Genomic DNA, 27,440 nt, shown 5'->3' on the forward strand with positions numbered 1-27,440 from the left:
TCTGGCGTGTAGATTGTGGTGGTACGTTTGATACCAAGGTCACAGAACAAGCCGTCTTCTGGTGCCTTACCCACACTGGGGGGGGGGGGGATGATGATGATGATGATGATATCGGTTACGAAGCGAGGTTGGTCACCTTTTCATTGGCGTTAGTATAGTCGAGATAGTGTCACATTAGTCTGACGTCAAACAGATAAAAGACTCGATAATCTGCAGCTTTTCACACTGAACTAAATTAATATTGTGTTTTCTTCCCAACTGTTTTTTCCTCTTTCTTTTCGTGTAAAGTTTATATTTGATTGAATAATTATTAAATAACTATTTTCAAAGGATTTTTGAATGGATGCTAATTTTAAATATATATTTTTTAAATCTCACGTACCCCCTGGAGTGCCTTCAGGTACACCCATTTGAGAAACACGCCACTATTAGCGGCCAATACAACTAGCGTGAGCAGGAGGAAGCAGTAGAGCATGTCATGGTACACTGTCAAGAATATGAGGAAGAGAGAAGGCAGCTAATCCTCATCAAGATAAAAGTACATTTTAATGTAATAGATATTCTGCAAAAGAACTCAAGAAGTCTTATCAAAATATTTCTACTTCTATTAATATTTTAGTATCTTAAACTAACTCTAAGATTTAATATTTAAAAAATGTAAGTACTAGACATCCTGATCCACACTGCATACCAGTTGGAGGCGGTAATGTTAACCAACAGCCAATAAAACCTCAAAGAAAAAGAAGAAGTGTACCGGAAGTGGTGTTTAGTGTTTCCGGGTCTCGTTGGTTCTTTCTATTGGAACAGTAAGCATGTGTGGCTGTGTATAGATGAGGTTTTACATTTTCAGTAGATAAGACAAAGACAATGTTCTTTAAAAGGAAACAAATTGGTAGTGAAGTAAAACTAAACTATATAATCATGAATTGGAGAGAGTAAAACACTTAAAATGTTTAGGTTTGTGGTTTGACGAAAGGGTCACATGGGCTCTACATATTAAAAAAGTAGAGGATAAATGTAAGAAAGTATTAAATATAATGAGTTGTTTGATGGGAAGTGAATGGGGGGGGGCAGATAGAACTGCTTTGAAAGCCATATACAGTGGATTAATTAGATCTATATTAGATTATGGTTGTGTGGTGTATGGATCAGCAGCAAGCATATATCTCAAAAAACTGGCTAGGATTCAGTATCAATTAGCATACAATACAGGCACATATCGACAGTTACCACAGTTATATCCAGGTTTTCACAGATGCATCAAAGAGTTTAGGAACAGGAGTAGCAAACAATACGCTTCAAAAAATAGGTAAACATGAAACAGGCAAATGTGACTATTGTGGGCAAGAGGAAACAATAGAACACATTATTGTTCAATGTCAGAAATACGAGCAAGAAAGAAGGCAGCTGATTGGAGACCTCGGCAAGATGGAGGTACGGTTTGATGTAATAGATATTCTGCAAAAGAACTCAAGAAGTGAATGCTATCAAATATTATTTCAATATCTTAGACTAACTAATATTATTAAGACAATATGAGCCTGTTGTTTTGTCTTCCTTTTTGTTTTCATTCTCTCTTTTCTTTCTTTTTCTATACTCAACTATAAGTAGGCTACTAGACATCCTGATCCACACTCCATACCAGTTGGTGGCGGTAATGCACCAATTCATTGTTTGCCAACCGCCAATAAACCTCAAACAAGAAAGAAAGAAAGAAAGATGGCGTCTGTCAGAAACACGTATTTGTTGTGTTCACAAAGTGTGTGTGAGCTCCATCTTGGTCTCTGTGTGTCCGGATAAACCTTCTGAATGGACTTTTCGCTCAATGTTTTTCCTCTGACTACAAAGCTATTGAAGTTAGCTTAGCATGCTAGTCAGAGTTAAAGGCAAATTGAAAATTAAAGGCAAATTCTGCTCAAATTTCATTCATATTCATAATTTCCTCATATTTGAACCTTGATTCCAGGAATTCCTTAAGATGTTATAGTAAACTTTCATTAAAGTCTTGTTCGTGAACACCCAAACTCTGTCCGTATCAAATTTCATGCGATTTCACTGTATCCTTTTTTTTAACTGATCAGTCACAATGAGTTAACAGTGTTCTCTCCAAACAGCTCGACTCATCCACCGGTTTTCCCTCAATGTTATTGTCTCTCCGCCCGTCTTTACATCTTGTACACTGAGTGTCGCATCAGCTATAAGAATAGACACATCTAACAGTTTGCTGATGAGTCTGGTATTGCTAGCTTTCTTGAAAGGGAGCTACAGGGTCATGAGCCGGCGGTGGAGGACTTCATCAAAATGTGTCAGAAACTAAAGACATGATTATTGACTTCAAGAAGTCATCACCAAGCCCACTGCCAACTGCTGAAGATGTTTACTTTGACTTCTGCAAAAAATGAACTCTTTAGGTTTATTCTGAGATGATGACTCTCTTTTACAGGTGTTTCATTGAATCTATTCTAACACTTTGTATTACAGCTTGGTTTGGTCATCAACATCTGTCTAATAACAGTCGACTTGTTAAAATGGCCAATGAGATTTCAGGGAGGCATCAAGCTCTTTGACAATAACAACAGGCAGGTCCTTAGAAGGGTTAATGCTATATAACCACCAGGACCATGCTCTCCTGAAGGACTTTACGTTTTTGAATTAGGAGAACTAAAATATTCTGTCTCCTTCATCAAGGGTTATTAATGTGCAAATAGCATATAGCACTCTGACTTCACGCTTTGTAACTTCCTTTGCACACTTGCCCTATTACACATGTGTACTTGGTTTGACTTTCCATTTCCCTGGTCTAGCTCTGGTTTTTATTGTGTTGAAGTTGTCATTTTGTACTCTGCTTTTGTGTGAGCCCTGGCTGCAAAACCAATTTCCACTAGCGGGACAGTAAAGATAACTATGAGCCGTTTGTTTCCTGTTTCCTGCAGAAGTCCAGCAGCTGTTGGTGGTTAAAGAAGAGGTTTCCCCTGAGCAGCAGGAGTGGAGCTCCAGTCTGGACCAGGAGGACCCGGAGCCCCCAGACATTAAAGAGGAACAGGAGGAACTCCAGACCAGTCAGGAGGGAGAGCAGCTTCAAGGGCTGGACGAGGCTGATACAACCAAGTTCCTATTCAGCCCTGTCCCTGTGAAGAGTGAAGATGATGAAGAGAAAACTCAGTCCTCACAGCTTCATCAAAGACTAACTGAAGAGATGGAAGCTGATGGAGAGGACTGTGGAGGACCAGAACCAGACAGGGACTCAGGTACAGATAGACATCCAGAATCAGACAGGAATTCCGATCATCCAGAACCAGATCCTGATGACAAGACTGGAGACTCTCCTGAGACTGAACACAGTGATGATTGGAAGGAGACCAGAGCACCTCAGTCAGGTTTAAACTCTCTGAAAAATAAAGTGTCTGTCAGTGATTCCAGATGTAGTGCTGATGAGAAACCATTCAGCTGCTCTGAGTGTGATAAAAGATTTAACTTTAAGACGGGTCTGAAGAAACACATGGTAACTCATGCAGGAGAGAAACCATTCAGCTGTTCAGTCTGTAAGAAATCTTTTGCAGATAGAGGAAATGTGCTGAGACACATGAAAATCCATACAGGACAGAAACCTTTCATTTGCTCAGTTTGTAAGAAATCTTTTGTACAAAGTGGAAGTTTGCAGAGACACATGACACTCCACACAGCAGAGAAACCATTTAGCTGCACAATTTGTGAGAAATCTTTTGCACTGAATTTTTATTTACAGACACACGTGAAAATCCACAAAGCGAAAGTTCCTGTCAGTGATTCCAGAGGTAGTGCTGTAGAGAAAACATTTAGGTGCTCTGAGTGTGGAAAAATATTTAGAAGCAAGAGGAATGTGAGGAGACACGTGGTCATTCACAAAGGAGAAAAACGATTCAGCTGCTCGGTCTGTAAGAAAATATTTCAATTTAAGGGGAAAGTGCTGATACATATGAGAACTCATACAGGAGAGAAACCTTTCTCCTGCTCACTTTGTAAGAAATACTTTGCAGATAGAGGAAATATGCTGAGACACATGAAAGTCCACACAGGAGAGAAAGCCTTCAGCTCTTCAGTTTGTAAAATATCTTTTGCTCGAAGTGAACAATTGCAGAAGCACATGACAATCCACACAGGATAGAAACCATACAGTTGCTGAGTTTATGATAAAAGGCCACGCCTGGAGCACAACCACCTTTCGGCCCTGGCGCTTTCGTGCTCCGGCCCGAATAAACAATTTATAAAGTAAAATACACTTGCAAAGGAAAATATAGTTATTTGGCACCACAGTTCTTAGCAGTTCTCTTTCTGAAGAGAGGTTAACATGTCCACCTTCTCTTTCAAAAGTTGCGACGTCTCCTGTCTTATGGCGTTCGTCCAATAGTGTTAAACCTCAACTTCCTGTCCTCTGAGAACAGCTCCTCCCTGGTTTGTTGTTCCTCCTTCAGACTCCTCCTCCTGTTGTTGTTGCAGCACTGAGTCTGCCTCTTCCGGCTCCTCTTACAGCCGTGGTGTTGCTCCGGTCACGTTGGCTTCAACAGCTTCCTTCCTCAGCCCGTCCCAGCTGGTGTCACTCAGCGGCCTCCCTTTAAATCTGGGCTCCATTGCTGTGGCCTCATCCTGATAGTAGTGGTACAGGTTCCCCCACATCCTCTCTCTGATTGGTTGTCACAAACGTATCTTCCTGCTTCACAGAGAAGTGCTCTTCCAGATTTTAGAGGATGGGATCTGTCCTCGGGTGTCATTCTTGTCACTGACACACATCCACACACAGTGTGGATGTGTAGAGGATTCTCATGAGCTGGACAAACTCCTCCGCCTTATGGAAGTCCTCGTCCTTCGGTGTTGTGTTGAATGTGTAAGGGAAATGTTACCAGTCATCCTTCTCACTACAGAAACTTCACATGCAGCCACTGTTGCTGCTTCTGCTTTTGTTTCCACTCTTCTCCAGTTCCTGGACTTTTCCACCAGTTTGTGTTGTTTTTCATTTGTTTGGGTGGATTGTGATGATTTCAGCAACTTCTTGTACCTTTTGGATTTTCCTCCAACGTAGGTGTTGTGCACCTTTCAGTCCACAGTGGGTTACTTTAGAGTGGAAGTAAATGTATTTGAATATTTGATGTTTTATTTACTTGTTTATTTTTCCTGGTTGCTGTAGCCTACTTTGTTTTTCTGGTGATGAGTTGATGTTGTAAGAGATTGATCTGATTTGATCAAGGGCGTAGGTTTGCATAGGGTCCATAGGGACTAGTCACGACCAAAGTTTGGGAAAGACACAATTGTCCCCACCAATATTTTGTTAATTTTAATTGCCTGTTAGAAAAAATAAGCAGACACTCAGATCTCAGTGGTCAACTCAGCAGACACTTACACTTTAGTGCACCTATATGCTGAAATTCACGGTAAACGCATTCAAACGGCACAGATCGGGAGCGAACAAAGGACTTTGAAAGATAGCGGAAAGATTAACGTGAGACAACATCCGGTTTCTTCAGACGGACATCCGGTTTTCAGAATAAGATGCCAACAAAGTATGAATTATATTCACATTAAGTATAAAACATGCTACCTGCATCTCGTGAGTTAAAGGGAAAATACACCTAAATTGTGGGTAAAGTGTCTTTATTCTTTGATCGCTGGGTAACCATAATTACCTCGGAGTTACAGCATTATATTGATGAACAGTAGAGCTGCATTCACATGCTCTGACTGTCATGAAGACAGACATTTGTGCTGAAACATGTTATTCATGTTGCACAGCAGTGGAACGTTTCACATACAGTCAGCACACTGAGCACAGATAGTGAAGAGATAGAACTGCTACTGTGTAAAGGGAATACTGCTGTTAAAAAGCACCTGATGTGTTTAAAGTGTTTGCAAACCAAATGTTATTGCCCTTTTGTTCATATAGCAGTACTTTTAAAATAAAAGTGCGCAATACACTACTTTTTAATTCATTATTGAACTTTGCCATAACAATGAGATTAATCGCAAAAAAGCCATGCGATTAATCGCGATTAAAAATTGTAATCGTTGCCCAGCACTACTAATAATTGCATAAAGGTGGAAAGCACTTTATTTGTAGCCTATTAAGTGCTGCAGAATAGATTTATTTTTTTTGTCTTTTTTTGGCTGCACAACTGGGAAAAGTTTTTTATATATATTTTGGATATAGAATATACTGTTACTGTATATTGGCATTTTAGCAGAACGTTTTTTATTCATTTATTTAATTATTTATTATTATTATTATTTATTTGGTGCAGAATACTGTTTTGTATTTAAACTAAGGTTTTGTTACTGTTATTATGTTTAAATCAATTCCAAGTTACACAAATGTTAATATATTTTAATAAAGTTTGCCTGTTCAACATAATATCAACCAGGGGCGTCGTTAGGCCTATTTTAGGGGGGCTGAAGCCCCCCTCAAATGTTCTTCAGCCCCCCCCCCAAATAATTTGGCATTATTGGCTTTAAAAAAAAAAAAAGAAGAAAAAAAAATATATATTTTTATTTTGGTGATGTCATTAAATTAAACTATTGTTTCTCACATGGACAAGTTATTTATAACTCTAACATGCTACATATGTGCGTGCGTTCTGGTTTGTATGTTTTCTCCCCCTTCAAATTACAATCCAACAGCCTATCATCATACCTAACGATATAAAGTTGACACTGTCAGGTCCATTCTCCATCCATTGTGTGCGGTCCCTTTAAGAATTAGGATTTGGGAGTGACGCGGATATTCTTTATTTGAGAAAAGTTCATATTTGTGTTGTCAAATTTCACTATGACCCTCAAATTCTGTCTCTTGTGTTATCATATACTGAATGCAAGCAAAACTATAGAGCAAAATCACACTCTTTCTGATTGAACCAACCTATGAACTGTCTGAAACAATGAATATCCGCGGCCCCAAATGGGCCCCAAAAAAAATTGCCGCGCACTCTGCGCGCAAACATGCCACTCCCCTTGGGGCTAAACCCCCCTTTCTTTGAATCCTAGAAACACCTCTGATATCAACTAAGACTTTTTTAGATGGCGGGGGGGGGGGGGGGGGGGGGGGGGGGGGGGGGACTGGCAGTGTCCCTACCAATGCTGACACCAAACCTACGCCCTTGGATTTGATGATGTGTTTCCAAGCTGAGAGGACTTCAATAAAGACGAAACAAGAACTGAAAGAGCTGCTTCATTAATTCCATATGATTATTTTTCTCTACTCCTTGAAACTATATCACACCACAGTTTACCACATGGATTACATTTTAACAGGTAATTTAATGACACATGAGCCATAGATTCCCTGAAGAGGTCCAGTTTGTGGTTGAAAGTTATTTAAAAAGTTCCTGACCCAATCCCATTGTCCCCCCTAAAGCCTCAAACCCTGAACCCTCAAGGACTTACTGACGTCACCTGGGGTACTTCTCAAGTCTCTTAATTGTCGTTTCCTCCTCCTCGATCCTCGCTTGAACCGGAAGTTGTTTCTGCGCCGCCATATTGACGGCCGTCCCAAAGCTCTAATGTAGCTCGGAGGAGCGAGGATGGAGGAGGGACCTCGGAGGAGCCATGAGCGAGGAACCACGAGAACAGCCTTCCAGGAAGTCTTTTAATGGCCGACACGCCCCCTCATTGTTCATCAGTTATGTGATTGGACGCTGCAGCCGATCGGACTGACTGTCTGGAGTTTAACACCAGAGTGAAGACGGATCACAGAATAAACTCAAGCTTTATATTTGATTAGGTTTCTGATTCACCGTCTGGTTTAAATAAATGTTCATTGTAGTCTGAACAACAAAAGGACCACAAACAACTTTCTTCATTTATTCGAAAGATTTGTGTTTTCATGATCTGTTTCCCTCAATAACTTTTATTATGAATACAATTAAAGTCAGAGAGAGCTGGAGAGACGAAACACTTTTTACATCATTCCTGAGTGTTTGATGAGTTTTATCATTTAAGAGAAACAATAATCATATTCTGGGTTATTTATTAATAATGACGCCACAGTCACAATTTCAAAACGTACAGACGCAAATAATTCATAAATAAGACGATCGCATCCCGCCGGTAGAAATGGATCCTGCCCTTATAAACGGAACACAGGACACAGTTTGTTAACAGACTACAGAGAGAAACACCTCTACAGTGGTGATTACTGTGTGTCTTTATTAGTTATTAGTATTATTAGGTACTGTTATTAAGTACAGTGATCATGTGAACACACACAAACTTATCAAAAGTCTCTCCAGCTGTTAAAGCCGACTGACAGCTGATCCAGCTGTGATCAGCTGATCCTCCGTCATCAGAAACAGACGTCGCTTCACGTGACACAACTGAGGAAAGGACGTCTCATGTCTCTTCACACATATTTCCTCGTTCCTCTCTCCTCGCATGGTTTCCTCCATGCATCCCTGGTGGGAGGGACTAAGACGCAAGGAAAGGACCCAAGTGAGGGAAACGGGGATGCAATTAAGAGACTTGAGATGTACCCCTGGTAAGTGGTTGAGTGTGAGGCTGTGAGGGCTTGAAATGGTGTAAATATGAATGGGACAGCACTTTGCTGCAACATATCACGTTACCAAGACAATGACAAAAAATAAGACGTATTATTGTGGGTATTGATTTTATACTTTGTAGGCCTACTCCCTGCTTTGAACGTCTTCCAGGCTCGAGTGAACTTTCCTTACAACTGTCTCATTGTTGGGCTTTTTTGTTATTCAAGTCTGCCTGAACCAGTGAAAGTTACACAAAACAACTACAAAGAGACAACACGACTACAAAGAGACTCAGAATGACCACAAAGAGATTAAAAAAAAGAGGCTGAACAACTATAAAGTCTGTGTGTCTTGCTCCTATGAAGGAGAGGTGGTGGGTTGATTAGGTGCTGATTGTCTCATAATCTACCATATTGTAAAAAAGTTATTAATATAGGAGTTCCTCCTATATTATTTTCAAAGTTTGTTTTGTTCACTCTGACTGATTTCACAGCTGATGGAGAACATGTAGTGACAAATGGCAGAATGTGTGAATCTAACGGGGCCAAATATGTTGAAATATGCTGAAGGATTTTCTAAGGAAAGACCTCTGCTGCCCTCTAGTGACCAAAGCTGAGAATATTGTTCTGAGTTCTGATTGTTCTGAGTATAGATTGTGTGAAACCTTACTAACTGACACTTTACCAACGCAGCATGTTTGAGCTGATGAGTGGTTTTATAAAGCAGAGTGTCTGTCTCCTTAAAAACACTTTAATATCAGGTTCATTAGTATTATGGAAATGTGTTCCCGTATAGGTGGTGGAGGCTTGAAATACAGTGTTGGGCTTCACCCAGATTCTGTAATGATAAAATAAACACTGTATATTAATTTAGGACTCCAATGAAATGAAAGCAAAATAGCTTTCCATCTCAAACATTTGTTTATTTTGATTATATTATCTTTATTATCTATTATCTATTTTATACTTTGTACTCCCTGATTTGAACGTCTTCCAGACTCTTTCCTCACAAGATGAGAGGTAACTTTAGATAATCTATTTATTCGTTTTTGTCAAAACAGCTTCAATGACAAAATCAAATATTTGATGAATAAATAAATAAATATTCTCTGATTTCATGTATTTTTTTTGTTCCATCTTTAACCCTTAATGTCTCTGTGTAAATGTAATATTCCAGGCTGAACACACGTGAGCCGTCCTCTTTGTTTATCTTTTTTTTTTAACGTCTCCATGCGTCCACTGGTTACCTCGTGTTTAACGTCACATTGCAATGATTTGTGGGTATAGAAGAGCAAGAATTGTATCCACTTGCACTGAACAAATTATCTTTGTTCTTTCTGATTGTACTTTAGTCCAGACTCATTAAAGAGGTTTTCATTTGAACACAAATGTTATTTTTCTTCTGGTTTATTGTTGTCTCTTCAGTCTCTGTAGTATGTGACACACACACACACACACACACACACACACACACACACACTTTCAACAGATTATTTGATTGATTATTACATCAATTGAAAACAGAAATAATTATGAGGAAATTAGTTAATTAATAAATGCATGTAATGAATAATAAAAAAATAATAGCACTGCACAGAGAACAAAACATAAAAACAAACAGAGGAGCGGTCATGTATTCATGGTGACTATTTAAAGGCTGAAGAAAAGAGAGCGGTAAAGAGAATATCTAATATCTAATAGTGAGAAACTGTTCCACAGTTTAGAGACTTTACACATTTTAACTGGAGTGTAGAATGAAGAGCAGTGATTGGTCATCAGATCTCAGAGTTCAGAGATAGAACAGTGCTTTAACAACAAATATAATCATCTTAAAACTGGATTCAGTACTTTGCTGGTAACCAGTGAAGAGAGTCCAGTCCACCAGTAGTGAACACATTGTCACTCCCAACTGGTGAAATCCCAACACTCCGTTCTACGTTCCTCTAGCTTCAGGTGTGGACGTCTCAGGGTCGGCGGGTCAGTTTCCACTTGTTCCATGAAGAGTTTATTTTCAAAATAAACTTCTGTGTCCACAGGAAATTAAGTGTGTGCTCTTTACATGCATATGGTCTGTTTTTAAAATGAAGTTCCAACGTAGGTCAACATAGTTGTTTTGCTGCTACTGTTTAAAGAACAAGAGTTCTGTGTTAATATAAAACAAATCAAATGTTAAACCAAAGTCTTCTCAATATTTCATCAGTCTGTCTGTTTGGGAACTAACTGTTGATACTATCATCATTGATTGAAGAAATCCAAGATTACATCACAAAGCAATAAAGAGTTGGAGTCAATAGTTTTCAATAATATCTTCTAATACTGTGCATTTATCACCAAGTATGATTTTAGTTTTCATATAGTTTGTGTGTGTAAAATGTGTGCAGTGAACTGGACTGTGCTGTCAGACACAGAATGAGCTGGAGACACCGTGGAGACTGTCTCACTCTCTGCTTTCTCCATCTGCACCACCTGCACACATAAACTGTGTAAGTTATCAAAGTGAGGACATGAAGCCAGAGACAGCTCCAATACCTCATTATGAGTCCTCATCATGATGCAGGTCCACCATGAGAAACCTTCAATAGATTCATAAACTGTGTTCACATATTCAAATGATATCCAGGGTGGGGGACACCACTGATGACATCATCATTTTACCATAACAACCAGTGTGACTGCTGTAAAGATATAAATACTGAGGAGTGTAAAGCTGCATGAGTCAGTGTAAAGAACCGTTGATCACAACGCTCATTTATATGAGTCAATATTCATGAGGTGCTTTGCATTGACCATTTATGGATGAATGTGGGCGTGTAGAGGGATATGAAGCTGATCCATGTCAGCACATTTCCAGGTGGACTGTGATTTATGAAGGGAACATTGTCTGCAGGTGTGCGTGTGATTTTCTTTTAGGAGCACGTACACTTTTAGTACAGATCCTAGCACTGTTTTATAAACCAGACCTCTGGTCTCTGTTCTTGGTTCCAGTAAAGAGTCTCTGCTGCATCTTGAACCAGCTGCAGGTGAGATAAGACTGACTGATTACAGAGACACAGTTACAATAATAAAAGCATAAGCTATGGTCTCCATATCCTCAACAGACAGGAATGATGGAAGAAGTTACTGCTGACAACAGCAGTAATTTATTCATCTTTAAAAAAAACATGAAATGACAGAAGCCAACAGTGTTGGTTGGTGTTTTGGAGGAATCTGCAGGTACAAAGATTAAGACCTCAGTTTCATTCTGCCTTAGCTTTTGGGAGCATTTTGACTTCAATGTTCAGCAGGGTGTTAAAACAGTTTTAAACACCAGGTTTCAGCTACAGCTGGGTATCAACGGTAGAGGAAATATAATATTTTCCACAAACACACCCCAAAGGAACAGACAGATATATAGATATGTGGCTAGATAGATAGATAGATAGATAGATAGATAGATAGATAGATAGATAGATAGATAGATAGATAGATAGATAGATAGATAGATGGATACTTCACGTCACAGCATCACTACATTGATCAACCACATGGTACAAATACAACAATGTATGGCTCTGTAACTAAAGTTCAGCAAACGATATATAGAAAATGAAAGAGGGCTTAATATGGAAACTTGTGGGACTCCACAGGAGATGCAGAGGAAGAGGACACGTTATCAACAGAGGATGAGAAAACAGCTCATTTAACTCACTGTTGTTCTCTCTCTCATTGAGTCTCTTTCCATAAATGTTCATGTCTGAATGAAGCTGTAAGTTCCATTTAAAAGTCTCCTCTGTCTGAATGACATCATGTCATCACTTTAACAAATGCATGAAGACAGCAATGGTCCATATTTCTGTGGTTTAAATGGAGCAGAACCACTGATGGATTTGATCTCTAACAGGTCGACAACATGGAACCTTCCTGCTGGCGTCATTTACAGCTCTGGAGGTGAATTCATGTCCTGTTTTAAAGTCAATAACAGTGTTGGAGTGTTGATGTTGTCAGTGATGAGGAGCTTTATGTTCTCAGGTTTGTTCCAGTGTGGAAGATGCTGTGGGTTAAACTTTAACACGTATCATATAAAGTCATATAAACATGATGCAGCTGATCTTTGAACTGAGTGCTGCAGGTTCAGACTGGTTTATTAAAGTGTTGGAGTGTGACAGCAGCCTGAAGACACTGAGGACTGATGAAGAAGAAGAAGAGGATTTAGTCCCGCTCACATCAACAGAAAACTCTTTTTCCACACAGACCTGGTCCAGACAGCAGAGAGCTGCAGAGTGTTGAAGTTCATGAGAAGAAACTGAGTAAGTGGAACTTTAATTCATGACAGACGAGCTGCTCTTTGTTGGTTCATGTGTTGACCTCCTGTCTTTGATAATGAGTCCACAGCACAAAGCTGATCTGACAACAGATACTTGAAACTACAGCTGGCTGTCTTTAAAGTCTACATGCAGAAACAGATCCCATTTCCTGATGAGACACAAATCAAATGAGACTGAAGACTAATGATGAACCCGTCTGTCTGTCTTCATCAGGTGGCTGCAGCTTATCAGCAACATGAAAAGGTATCACACTCAACACTTCTCATTACATTTGATCCTGTTTTACCTTCAACATATTCATTCTTACTAACTTGATGTTGACTGTTTCTCTGCTCTTTCACTTGAACATTGACTCATAATAAACCTATAAATCTATAAAACAGATACAGTCGTTAGATTGAATTCTGATACTGGACTAAAGTCTGGACTTTGATCCTTCAGGTATTTTATGAAGCTCATATTTCATGTTTATTGAGGCCTCTGTTGGTCAAAGTGCTCTCATAGATCAAATGACCAGTTCTACTCTGTTAATGAATAACTTCATAAGCTTAATGACAATGTATTATTATCTTGAATTTATCAGTCTATGAAGTGAGAACCAATGTATGCAGAGAAATAGGGACTGGTTTTAGAGGTCTGGGGACCAGTTGCAAATGTCTGACTTTTTGCACATTTCTCGGGACTAGTTGCAGCAGTCTAGGGACTACTTTCAGAGGTCTAGGGACTACTTCGTCTTTAACTAACTGCCATGAACATCTGTATGCAGATAATACAATATTGTGTTGTATTGCCCACACTAAACCTGCAAAATGTCTTTAATTAACCCCTTGTGTTGTCCTCCCGACTGCCGACCTGTTGTCCTCTGGGGTCAAAAATGACCCCACCTGGTTTGACTGTTTTTAAAGCATATAGTATAAATTGTCAATCAATTCTGTTTTACACCTTTAGTCTTACTTCAGTCCAACCCATTACAACAAATGTTTCCCTTCATTTTGGAATTTAGGGCCAATAGACCTTGTTTACATAAAAGTATACCCTGTTTTTGAATGAAAATACAATGAAACAATGAATTATTTTGACTTTATATTATTTTTTACTATTTGACTGATCACAGAGAGGTACATATCAAAGTTTAGTGAGGATGCTGTTCTTGAATCATTTGAATTTTTCTAATGGCAGCACATAATCACACCTGTTGTCCTCTGGGGTCAAAAATGACCCGTCAGGTTTGACTGTTTATAAAGCATATAGTATAAAGTATCACCCACCTCTGTGTTTCAACTCCTTAGTCAACTTTATTCCAAGTCATTACCTGACATATAAAACATGTCAACATTCATTTCTGCAACATTTAACGCTTTCCAAGTTGCACTCAGTGATCTAAAAGTATTGACGTACTACCTCCATATTCAAATAGATGATAATAGTATTAGTTTGTCGATAAAGCCCTCATTGGTAAACTACCAGTTTACATCATGATGAATCTGGATCAGAACATTGGATCTAATGTAACACGCTCCAATGCTTAAGGTCCCATGAACACCTTCTGCTCTTGGAAAGGCAGCCTTTCCAGTCAGTGCTCCCATATCATGAAAAGAGCTCCAACACACATTGAGGATCAGTACTCTTCCAACCTGTTCAGAGACACGATCATGAGCCACTGTGGGTCAGTGTGTACTTGTTCGAGTTGATTTTGTTGTCCTTAACCTTAGGTTGAGGGACTAAAGATCTAGAGACTAGTTACAGAGGTCTGTTTCTCTGCTCTTTCACTTGAACATTGACTTAATTCCATAAATCCATAAAACAGTTTTATTCGTTAGATTCAATTCTGATACTGGATTTCAGTTTAGACTTCAATACTTCACTGAATTTAGAACCAAGAACCAATTTAGTTACTTTTGATGTTGCTGTAATGATACATTGAGGTTTATCATTTAGATTTCTATGTTATCTGCAGTCAGTGAGTTTTCTTTCACATTGAATCCAACAGAAACAAATAGGAGCATCTGTGAGTGTGAAGAGGATCAGCTGAGGGTTTCATGTCACAATAATATGAGCTGTGTGAAGAGTTTATTTATTTATTTGTATTCTATATTTACTGTAAATTACATCATGGGTCTGTTTTACTGTCTGAAGCAGCAGACTGAACATTTTAGATAAAGTTGTTGATACAAATGCTGACTGGAGCTCTTTAGACAAACTGTGAGATGATCTCAGGTTCAACATGACACATGTCCTGCTGTATCCATGACAACGATTTAAGTCCTTGTGTTAACCCTCTGGACCCAGCAGTGTGACGGTCTTATTACCAGAGAGCACTTGAACACATCACAGAGTGACAGGAGTCTGGGAGGGCTCAGTGTTCAGGTCCAGAGGGTGGAGCTTTATGTTTCTACATCAGCTGCTGAGCTCCCCCTGGTGGTCAGTGAGGTTTACACTCAGTCAACAGACTTCACGTTCAGCTGGGATTCATTTAGAGAAATTACTTTTTTAACATTGTTTTACAGATCAACTTCTCTTCCAATGTTATGAGTTGATCTTTCTCCAATTAGCCTTTTTTTCTTTATTGCATCATTGTAAACTGAATATTTTGGGGTTTTGAACTGTCTCAAGATGTTATCTTGAGCTCTGAAAAATCATCATGGATCATTTTTTTGTTTTTTTCATACTTCAAACTGTTAATCTACAATAATATAGTAGTTTGATGTAGATGTGTCTGGCATTAGCTTCTTGGTGCAGTGTGAACCCTGTTGATTAAACGTCATCAGCTGAAATCCCAGCCGTGCTAGAAGATGCTACGTGTCACATAATTACAGCTTCTTTATTCATAATCTTCACATTCCCAGCACTCACACACATTCTTCAGGATTTCTGATAAAACGTTGCTGTATTGATCCTTTTCTTGTTGATAGCTGCTAGTTTTTCCAACAGCTGCTGAGAATGAAGACTAAAAACCGAATTACCTTCCCTGCTGGTCTTCCTCTGTGTGCCAGGATCCATCAGAGACCAGAGTCCCCTGGACCTGAACCTGAACCCAGCTGTGTGTCCCCTGAGACCAACCAGTCACACAAACATGGCATCGATTTTAAAGGACGAAAAGTCTCTCACAGGTGATGATACTGCTATTTGTCCTGCTTTCCGAAAAGTAACGAGAAGTAGTAAAACCAGAACTACATCAGTGATCAGTCACTTCCTGGATAAAACATGAAGTGGTTTATAACCTAATATGTGTCCTTCAGGTAGATGTCATGAAAAAATGAAGGTACATCCTTCTCAAATAAACAACTGAAAGTGTGTTAGAAAGCTACATTTTGATATTTTAAAGAAATGAGATGTGCGTCAGGTGTGTGAAGGTGTTGTGTGACAGATGGCTCTCAGATCGTGGTGGAAGATGTTCAGTGACTCTGGTGTCCTGACTTCAGTAGTTCACTCCACCACTGTGGGACCTGAACAGAAAAGAGTGATGATGGAGATGAGAGACCACAGGGTCCTCTGAGGGACAGGGCAGCCAAACATCCAGAGGTAGAGGAGGAGTGTAGGGTTGGACCATGGCTAGTAAGTAGGAAGGACCAGTTCCCTTCACTTCCCCTGTAGACCAGCACCAGAGTCTTGAGATGGATGTGATCTGAGGCTGGGAGCCAGTTTAGAGAACAGAGTAGAGAAGTGCTGTTGGAGAACTTGGGGAGGTTTTACATCAGACAGGAAAAAGGAGGTCTCCCCAAGTGTTCTGTGGACCAAACCAAATACAATAAGTGACGTGACAGGTCAACAGTCTTAAGACATGTGACTAACAACACACTGGTTAAAAATGAATACAACAAGTAGGTAGATGTGATTCTAGTTGTTTTAGTCATTGTATCCCATTTGAATATCTGTTGGTTGAATAAACATTATAATCAAGACATAACTTTTACCCTCCAACAAAACCAGTGAAAGTAGAAAAATAAATCTTCAGTCAGTGTTTCTATCAGTTCACAGCAGCAGAGAGAAAAGTCTCCTGTACCCAGCTGTGTGTCCATGAAGAGTGATCGGTCTAAAGGTCGTCTGATTCACTTCAAAGATGGACGCCATTCTTATGACCCAGAGTAAGTTCTTGAAACAGATGAAACAGATGACTAGCTGTTACACTGATACAACTTTGGTCGTTTATCATTTATAGTCTTTGATCTATCATTATGATCTCATTTCTCATTATGATCATGACATGACGCACTATCTTTAACTAATTGTTGTAGGTTTTACATCAGACAGGAAGTAGCATTCTGGATATAATCCTAACTCTAGTTGCAGAGGTCTGGAGACTAGAAAGACTCGGAGGAGGAAGTCTCCCCAATGGTGCTGTGGCCAAAACCAAATACAGACCCTTTGTTTCAAGTGATGTGGCAGATAAACAGTATTAAGTCTTGGTACATCTGACTAACAACACAATGGTAGAATAGAAACTAAACTAAATATAAATATTTGCCCTACGATATCATTTTTTATTATACCATGCTGCCAATAAAATAACTTTTACTGTCCAATAAAAGCAGTAAAAGCAGAGATATTAATGTCAGGTTTTCAATGTAATCAGTCATGACAGGACACACCATCTTTAACTAACTGTTGTATTTGTGTTAATGGTACAAGCATAATGTGAGATGATTGTTCATGATTCCTCCACAGAGAGGACCAGGAGAGCTCAGAGGTTCCCAGAGGTCGGTCTGCCCAGCAGCATCAAACACACCTGGACTCCATATTTATGGTCTGTACATGTACAACTACTTTTACATCTATTCTGTTCACAATCATCTCCATGCTGCACTTTGTAGACCAGTGGATTGTCAGTCTGTCCAACATGGATCTGATGTTTGGTTCCATGGTTTTAGTTTGTGTCATTCATAGAATATTCTGTTCCAGCTGCTGGAGGAGAACATCGTCACTTTTGTGAAGAACGAGCTGAAGAAGATCCAGAAGGTTGTGAGTTCAGATTACCCAGTATGCTTAGAGAGTCAGAGGGAGGATGAGGAGGTGCTGGATGGTGAGGATGAAGAGCAGAGGAGGAGCAGCAGAGAGGCATTTGTGAAGATCACACTGCACTTCCTGAGGAGAATGAAGCAGGAGGAGCTGGCTGACTGTCTGCAGAGCAGTAAGAGGATTTCTCTAAAGATGTAACATGCTGGATAAATGGGACGTTTACAAATGTCTCAAGAAATGGACCAAAACATATTCATAGACTCATTCTTTGAGGAAATGACATGTTGAAATCTATTCTTTGACTCATTGAACTTCTTTGTTGTGTGTTCATTCAGGACTTCTTACTGCAGTTTGTCAGCGTGAACTCAAATCTAACCTGAAGAAGAAGTTCCAGTGTGTGTTTGAGGGGATCGCTAAAGCAGGAAACCCAACCCTTCTGAATCAGATCTACACAGAGCTCTACATCACAGAGGGAGGGACTGCAGAGGTCAATAATGAACATGAGGTCAGACAGATTGAAACAGCATCCAGGAAACCACACAGACCAGAAACAACCATCAGGCAAGAAGACCTCTTTAAAGCCTCACCTGGAAGAGAGGAACCAATCAGAACAGTGATGACAAAGGGAGTGGCTGGCATTGGGAAAACAGTCTTAACACAGAAGTTCACTCTGGACTGGGCTGAAGACAAAGCCAACCAGGACATACAGTTTACATTTCCATTCACTTTCAGAGAGCTGAATGTGCTGAAAGAGAAAAAGTACAGCTTGGTGGAACTTGTTCATCACTTCTTCAGTGAAACCAAAGAAGCAGGAATCTGCAGGTTTGAAGAGTTCCTGGTTCTGTTCATCTTTGACGGTCTGGATGAGTGTCGACTTCCTCTGGACTTCCACAACAATAAGATCCTGACTGATGTTACTGAGTCCACCTCAGTGGATGTGCTGCTGACAAACCTCTTCAGGGGGAAACTGCTTCCCTCTGCTCGCCTCTGGATAACCACACGACCTGCAGCAGCCAATCAGATCCCTCCTGAGTGTGTTGGCATGGTGACAGAGGTCAGAGGGTTCACTGACCAACAGAAGGAGGAGTACTTCAGGAAGAGATTCAGAGATGAAGAGCAGGCCAGCAGGATCATCTCCCACATCAAGACCTCACGAAGCCTCCACATCATGTGCCACATCCCAGTCTTCTGCTGGATCACTGCTACAGTTCTGGAGGATGTGTTGAAGACCAGAGAGGGAGGAGAGATGCCCAAGACCCTGACTGATATGTACATCCACTTCCTGGTGGTTCAGTCCAAACTGAAGAAGGTCAAATATGATGGGGGAGCTGAGACAGATCCACACTGGAGTCCAGAGAGCAGGAAGATGACTGAGTCTCTGGGAAAACTGGCTTTTGATCAGCTGCAGAAAGGCAACCTGATCTTCTATGAATCCGATCTGACAGAGTGTGGCATCGATATCAGAGCAGCCTCAGTGTACTCAGGAGTGTTCACACAGATCTTTAGAGAGGAGAGAGGACTGTACCAGGACAAGGTGTTCTGCTTCGTACATCTGAGTGTTCAGGAGTTTCTGGCTGCTCTTCACGTCCATCTGACCTTCATCAACTCTGGTGTCAATCTGCTGTCAGAAGAACAAACAACCTCCCAGTTGTCTAAAGCCGTTAGAGACAAACCTAAACCAAAACGTCTCTACCACAGTGCTGTGGACAAGGCCTTACAGAGTCCAAATGGACACCTGGACTTGGTCCTCCGCTTCCTCCTTGGTCTTTCACTCCAGACCAATCAGACTCTCCTACGAGGTCTGCTGACACAAACAGGAAGTAGCTCACAGACCAATCAGAAAACAGTCCAGTACATCAAGAAGAAGATTAGTAAGAATGTGTCTCCAGAGAAAAACATCAATCTGTTCCACTGTCTGAATGAACTGAATGAACGTTCTCTAGTGGAGGAGATCCAACAGTCCCTGAGTTCAGGACGTCTCTCCACAGATGAACTGTCTCCTGCTCAGTGGTCAGCTCTGGTCTTCATCTTACTATCATCAGAAAAAGACCTGGACGTGTTTGACCTGAAGAAATACTCTGCTTCAGAGGAGGCTCTTCTGAGGCTGCTGCCAGTGATCAAAGCCTCCAACAAAGCTCTGTAAGTACAGAGAGAGTTAGATTTATATGTCATAACTTAAATACGCTGCTATCTTTTCTACATATTGCTTATTTTTTCTTCATCTTTGTCTCTTCAGACTGAGTGTCTGTAACCTCTCAGAGAGAAGCTGTGAAGCTCTGTCCTCAGTTCTCAGCTCCCAGTCCTCTAGTCTGAGAGAAATGGACCTGAGTAACAACGACCTGCAGGATTCAGGAGTGAAGCTGCTGTCTGCTGGACTAAAGAGTCCACACTGTGAACTGGAAACTCTCGGGTCAGGATTCAATTACTGTCCTTATTTATATTAATGGGTTACCTTCACAAAAATGTTTCTGCTTTCATGTTTTCAATCAAATATTTAATTTAATTTCATTTCATTTCAATATATTACTATGAACATATCTTATACTGTTTTTTTCTCGCTCTGCAATCGCTGTGAAATAATAGAGCAGAATCAAAGAGTTACCAGTAATGTTGTCAGCTTGCTAATTGACATTAGTGAGTGTTTGTTTGTGACTAGAAAACAATCAGTAACAATGTTAATGTAACCCCACAGTAGCCAATAGTATCTCAGTACTGCAGTAACCTTCCAGCCCTCACAGTTCCCTCAGATTATGTGACGTGTGTTGTTTTGTGTGTTTGCAGCCTGTCAGGCTGTCTGATCACAGAGGAAGGCTTTGCTTCTCTGGCCTCAGGTCTGAGCTCCAACCCCTCCCATCTGAGAGAGCTGGACCTGAGGTACAATCATCCAGGAGACTCAGGAGTGAAGCTGCTGTCTGCTGGAATGAAGGATCCACAATGGAGACTTGAAACTCTCAGGTATGAAAAGGCCTGCTGCAGCCACAGACAGTCAGTCTGATAGAGGAGGTAGATCTAAAAACGTTTTCTCTGTCACACTGTCAGCCTGGTTAATATGACCCTGACAACACCAAGCTGACCTCAAATTACCAGAGACTCATAGAATTGTTTGTGTCCCACATCAGACCATCAATACAGACAGAAGTAGTCAGGGAACAGTAGCCAGGATGAGCCAAAACAGGGAGGGAAGGTGATGAAACTGTTGTTTTTCTGGAGCGTTGTCTTGTTTCAACATTAGAAAATAGGACAGTGGTGTATCCTGACACGTCGACGGGCATCATGGTGGGTTGACATGCGTCAACGTCATCACGCTGCAGGTTTGTGGACTCATATCAAACAATAGTTGGATGTTTTGATGCTCGTCATCTGCCACCAGTGTGTGTTGCCCTTTAGTCCAGACATTATAGTGAAAAGACAAACAGACTAAGAAATAATCTGTTCAAACCGTCTTGATAAATCATCACAATAGGAATGTTTTGCTGTTTTAAAGGAGTTTAGCTTTATCTGGTTTTGGTTTGTTTTGCACTGAGAGCCAGTTCCCTGGCTGATAAGAATCGACTCGTTGAAACTACTTGTGGACATGGTGTGTCAGAGCCCAATGAGGTTTATTTAGGACTGGACCAAAGTTATATTAAGACATGTGGCCCGCGATTCCGCCAGCAAAAAAAAAGGAAAAGTTATACCTTGATAATAAAAATATCCCTATGGTCGACATTATGAGATAGAAAGTCAAAGTTATGAGATACTTAACACAACAGTCAAAGCAGCAGCTCTTTGGCAGGTTACCCTACATTTGACATAGAAATGGATTGTGAGTACATTGAAGACTACTTTAAACGTGGCTTTACAACATGATGAAATACTTCACGTGGGATTGTACTTAGCAAACGCACCCTTGAAAGGATTTTCGGCAAGAAGCAGCTCTGGTGTAGAAAAAATAAAACCGATGTGGCAACCTTCATTGAACTGCAACTGGAAACATCTGGTCAGTGTCATGGTTACAGATGGATGCACCAAAAGTGACATGGGGATATTTTTATTGTCAAGTCCAACTTTTCATCTTTTTTTGTAATTTGTTTTTGCTGCCGGAAATGGGCTTCTCTATGATTGTCTTAAAATGAAAGACTATGCTGCTTTACAGCAGTGGTGGGCCGTCAGGGCCAGCAAGGCCTTCTCTGATGGCCGAAACAGAATCACAAAGTTATAGCTATTTTATAATTTAATAATTTTTCTTAAATACACTACATGTATTATAATTTATAAAAATATTTTTCCCATTATCTTATTTTCTCATTGCACAGCTACTGTCTTCCTCAGTTGCTCTGCTTCCAGTGCAGCTTGTTTTAAGTAGAGCTTTTATCCAATCAGATGTCACCTCTGTGTCTCTAGGTAAGAACAGAGGCCCGAGGCCTGCAGACTCACACGTGCATCCATGTGCAGTTTAAATGAATGGGGACGATATTGTTGATTGTCATAGTGTTCAACCAATCAGATCTTTAGTTTGACATGTTGGGCGTATTCTTTGACGTGCCAGAGCCTGCTAGCTGGCCTACAAGTACGTCAGCATTACATGCAGCTCAGTTTCCAGGTGCAGCTCTGCAGTGAGGTGCAGCGTGTGCTGTGATTGGTCAGTGGGCGAGCACGTGACTATTGGAAAACGAAATTTAAGCAGAGGCTTAGTCGGATTAGTAAGAGTTCAAATTGAAAGATATGGAAGAAATTATGACATTTTTTGCATTTTGCTTGGTGTCGATTTTAATTTTTTTTTTTCCTCGCTTTGTTTTTTTAACACTCAATGGCTGAAGGAGAAGAAACGGATTTGTGAGTTGTGATTTAACCGTTGGATTAAACTCTTTGTCAACAAAGAAAGGAGGCTGGACAGCCCGTAAAGCGGTTTTCCAACAAGTGATTGAGTTGAAAAATCTCGAAAAAAACCCCCAAAATGTCCAAGAAGAGAAAAATGTAAGCAGAGGGAAGAACATTTAAATGAAAGCGAATACATGTTTGTGCTTCTGTGTTATGAGGCAGTGTCGGTGATGAAGGAATACAATTTACGTCGACATTTTGACACCAAACACGAAGCCAAGTATGCTAAATTTAGCAAACAGCAGACAGACTCAGTTAGAGACTAGCTGGTGAACATAGTGGAGCATTTAGCAGCTAAAGAGACAGATGTTTCCCTCAGGAGGTGGTGGAGACCAAAAACAGAGCTAAACGAGAGAGAATATTGGACTTCCATTCATCAGGAGACACAAACACAAAGACTCCTGATGAATCATCATGTTGATGTGTAACTGCTGGATGTGGAAGCAGCTGGTTGATATCATGTTTGACACAACTACTTTATAAGCTGATAATATGTCAGATGTTGTGTTTACAGCTTGTTTTCACTGAACCACAAGTGGACAAAGAAATCAAGTGATGCAGGTTTAAACATGTGATTTACTGACTGATTAGAAGAGGAAACTGAGTCTGAAATGGATGATGATTGTCAATATAATACTGATAATAATATATCATGAATAAGTGAACATAATGAGCTGTCGTCATGGGCCAATCAGAAGAAGCTCCACTGAAGTAAAAGAATATGAGCTGATTAATAATAAGTGCTCCATGTGAACATGAATAACAAAGCTCTGTGTGTGAGAGCGATGTAATGTCCATGTTTCATGCTGCTCTGACCCTCCTCCTCCTTTCAGGGTGGAGCCTGCTGGAGTCCGATGGTTCAGACCAGGTCTGAGGAAGTGTAAGTGTGCTTTGAATTTGATTCATGAAAACAAAGCATCTTCAAACTGTGACATCACTCATTCACATCTCTGATGTCATCATCAAACAGATGATAGATTAATAACTGCAGCTGTATTGTGTCTTGTTCTCTCCATCAGATTCCTGTGAACTCACACTCGACACAAACACAGTGAACAGAAACCTCAAACTGTCTGACAACAACAGGAAGGTGACACATGTGGAGGAGGATCAGTCATATCCTGATCATCCAGACAGATTTGATCACTGGCTTCAGCTGCTGTGTAGAACTGGTCTGACTGGTCGCTGTTACTGGGAGGTCGAGTGGAGAGGAGGAGTTGATGTATCAGTGAGTTACAGAGGAATCAGAAGGAGAGGAGACAGTGAAGACTGTTGGTTTGGAGGGAATGATCAGTCCTGGAGACTGGAGTGCTCTGATCGGGATTACTATGTCTATCACAATAAGACGGTAACACCCATCATTTCCTCTTCCTCCTCCTCCTCCTCCTCCTCCTCTGGTAGAGTAGCAGTGTATGTGGACTGTCCTGCTGGCTCTCTGTCCTTCTACAGAGTCTCCTCTGACACACTGATCCACCTCCACACCTTCACCACCACATTCACTGAACCTCTTTATCCTGGGTTCTGGTTCAGGTCCAGGTCCTGCTCTGGTTCCTCAGTGTCTCTGTGTTCTCTGTAGGAGGGAGAGTCTCCTCCTGGTAGAGAAACTTTCTCTCTGCTGACCAGATAGTTCAGTCTGTACAGGATCACACACAGCTGATGTTAGTTTGTACCAACCTGATCTCTCAGTGGTTGTAAATGCAGTTGGAGCAGGTGAGGGGTACCAGAGCTGGTCTGGACTCTGGGGGATTGAGAACTCTCTGGGACTTGTGGTGTTGCAGATGGATGTCTGAAAGAGCTGAGTGAGGTCCATGTAATGACCTGAAATGATGTGTTGTCTGAGAGAAGCTGTGAAATATGTTTTACTTAGTGTATAAAACTGAACTTTGTTGTCTTAAAACATTTGTTTGTGTGAAGAAAAACCTCCGAATGTCAAACAAGAGTCTTTCTGGATCAAATTCAGCATCTGTGGAACAATAATCACAACTTGTTGTTTTGTTTTGATTTGAACAAACTAAATTCATCATCTTTGATCATCATGTAACAAATGAACAAATGCTGAGAAGTGACGTTGAAATAAAAAGAAATCAAAGTTTTGGATGATTCTAGATAATAAAACACATAAACATCATGTCAAAGCAAAAATGTCCAAATCCATCACAACACTGTAAAATGAAGGATTAGTTAAATCCAGCTTCATTCTTCACGTTGTATTGTTCACTTTTACTTCATTCATCACTGACTGTGTGCTAGTTTGGGGAAACTCATAGAAACAAATCAAAAGAAGTTTGAACCAAACTACTGAACAAGAACCAACTCAGCTGTTTATTCAATGAAAATATATTATAATTTGGAATCTTTTGTGATTTTACTTTTCATTCTTTGATTTGTATTATTACTGATCATGTGTTCATTTAATGATGATAATGTTTCAGTGATTTTCATTCATGTATTAATGTGTGATCATAAATGCTTTTATCATCACGAATGGTTAAGATGAGTAAATGAGATAATCTTGGTTTAACATACTTTGCTCTGATCTTTGTCAGAGTCAGTTTAGGAAACAGGATGTAAGGTCAGATGCTGTAACCATGGTAACTGTTTAGGAGACATCCTGACTGATGTTCCACCAGGAAGACCAGACAGGAACCTTAGAAATAAGAGTTAACTTAAAGAAGTCTGTCATGAATTGTAAGACTACGTAAACAGCTTCATCCAATGATTTACTAATGTGTTGTTGTGACCATATATGGACCAGGAGGTTAAGATGCTCCAAGTAAAAAGGTAGAAACAGGAGACAACAAAGAATCAGGACTTTTTGCATCATCTGTTTTTGTTACCTTTAATCTTTTTATTGTTTAAACCAAATCAAACCGGTTTGTATTTCGTACATTCCAATTAAAGTCCAGTGTTGCTGGTCTCTGAGTGTGTCTGCGTAGTCTCCATAAGGTCAGAGAGCTCTTCTCCTGGGAGAGGCTGACAGCAGTGAATGATTGGATATGAATATGAATAACAGATCTGCTACAAGCTGAGGTTAAATGGTGTTGTTCAATCTTATGTGATTTACTAACTTGGTTGGCTCAGATAGTTTTGATGCTCTGCTGGTTTATCATACTTGGTGTTCATGTGATTACAGGACTTAGACATTAGCTGCTGTGTTTTTGGTGAAGCAATAGGGGTCAGACTGGCATCTAAATGGAGGGTGATAGGGTCAGGGTCCTGAAGGTTCCCAACCACACGGGGTTCCTCCTCCAGTGGTGGCCCTTTAAACAGGTCCACCAGTGCCTTACCCACACTGAGGAGGGGGGGGGGGGGGGGGGTAGCGGTCCAACGACAGAAAATGAGGACCTCGAGGATCATTCATCTGCGGATCTTGCTGTTGTTGGGGGGGAAAATACTAATTTTTATAGTCATTTAATATAGTAGTATAGTAGAGATAATGTCACATTAGTCTGACATCAAACAGATAAAAGACTCAATAATCTGCCGCTTTTCACTCTGAAATAAATAAATCTTTTGCTTTCCGCTCAACTGTTTTTTTTCTTTGTTTTTGGGTAAAGTTTTAATTTCACTTCATTCTCCCTCCAAAATGTTCATCCAGTGGTCAGAGTGAGTAACTGCAGCACTCTCCACTCAACACTGTTTATATGAATACACACAACAGCATACCAGCATATCCTGTGGATCCCTTCAGAAAAAAAGCTATTTTCTGTCTGATCTCCTGCAACCCTTCCTACTAGTTGAAGTCATTACTGTGGAGCGAGTAGGCCCGCAACACCCTTCAGAGTTCAGCCACCGGTCTGTCACCTTTTAAATGCTCTCAGGATTACCAGCAGGAATCCAAGAAGATGATTCCCTCTTCCATGTCTATGAGATCAAACCTGTCAAGGAGTGCCCTCCTCCAGACCCTCACTGACAACCTTCAGGCTCATCCTGTTCCACCGGGTGTGACGTTAGGAGTCATCCCTAGAGGGCGCGGTTTCAAATCCTGCCACTTTCTCAGGCCTTGCACTCAAATCACCTCACCTGGTGTCATGATCTTGGTTTTGGGTTAGTTTGGTCCTGTTTTATTTTCAAGTTCTCTGCCTCTTGTGTTCCGCGTATTTATGACTTCCTGTCTTTGTGGGCTTCCCCCTTTTTTTCTGTGCAGCACCTGTCTTTGTCATGTCTCGTCCTGTTTCCCTAGTTAAGTTTATATATTTTTGTCATTTCAGTATGTATTTCATCGTACTCACCTCACCTCTCCTCTCATATCAGGTCACTTCACTTTCTGCCTTTGTGTGTCCCAGACCGCCCCAGTGTATTCAAACCCTGTGTTCCTTTGTTTCTGTTCCAGTTTGTCTTAGTCCTCTGTCTCTAACGGTCCGGTAGTTTTCCTAGTGTTCATGTTACAGTTTATTTCAGATCTCTGCCTGTTTTTTTCTTGACCATGTTTTTTCCTCATCCCTGCCCATTTATTTGCCTGTACTGACTGCCTACCCGTGCCCTGAATGTCTGCTAGTTGGTAAAGCCTGTTTTCCTACACCTTATCTTGCTGTCTGGGTTGTGCTATTAAATCCTGTTTTTCATGTGTTTCCTCGAGGCATACCAGTACGAACTAGCAACTTATTGATTCAGCCGACGAATATGGATCAGATGTTTGGTTTAACGAGGACATATGTGAGCTGAATTATTCCCTTGCCTGTATGGGGAGTGGAAAAAGGCTCCAAGTAGGTTGATAATAGACACTACTCTGAGGTTGACATGCAGGTAGGTGTCCATCCTGTTCCTGTTCCCGATTGGCTGCAGCAACCTTCTGTTTCAGCAGAGCTCCAGTGGCGAAGCTC

General features: G+C 40.5%; 3 protein-coding genes across 3 annotated transcripts in view; 2 read left to right on the forward strand and 1 right to left on the reverse strand.

The window, feature by feature from the left end:
* Window positions 1-27,440, reverse strand: part of LOC142932588 (NLR family CARD domain-containing protein 3-like) — a 216,297-nt gene that overhangs the window by 166,623 nt on the left and 22,234 nt on the right. The gene's annotated exons all lie outside the window — the stretch shown is intronic.
* LOC142933114 (uncharacterized) lies at window positions 1,377-4,627 on the forward strand. The gene is made up of 4 exons (XM_076077262.1): window positions 1,377-1,434; window positions 2,934-3,734; window positions 4,022-4,082; window positions 4,477-4,627. The coding sequence occupies exons 1-4, from the start codon at window positions 1,377-1,379 to the stop codon at window positions 4,625-4,627; spliced, it is 1,071 nt and encodes a 356-aa protein (XP_075933377.1).
* Window positions 16,777-24,193, forward strand: LOC142932841 (protein NLRC3-like). Its single transcript, XM_076076929.1, has 8 exons — window positions 16,777-16,886; window positions 17,467-17,545; window positions 17,701-17,929; window positions 18,093-19,896; window positions 19,994-20,167; window positions 20,539-20,712; window positions 23,451-23,497; window positions 23,637-24,193. Exons 1-8 carry the CDS (start codon window positions 16,819-16,821, stop codon window positions 24,191-24,193), a joined length of 3,132 nt encoding a protein of 1,043 aa, XP_075933044.1. The 5' UTR covers window positions 16,777-16,818.

The sequence above is a fragment of the Anarhichas minor genome, unplaced genomic scaffold (assembly GCF_050575085.1).
Source record: "Anarhichas minor isolate MPS153535 unplaced genomic scaffold, ASM5057508v1 ptg000058l, whole genome shotgun sequence".
Taxonomy (NCBI): domain Eukaryota; kingdom Metazoa; phylum Chordata; class Actinopteri; order Perciformes; family Anarhichadidae; genus Anarhichas; species Anarhichas minor.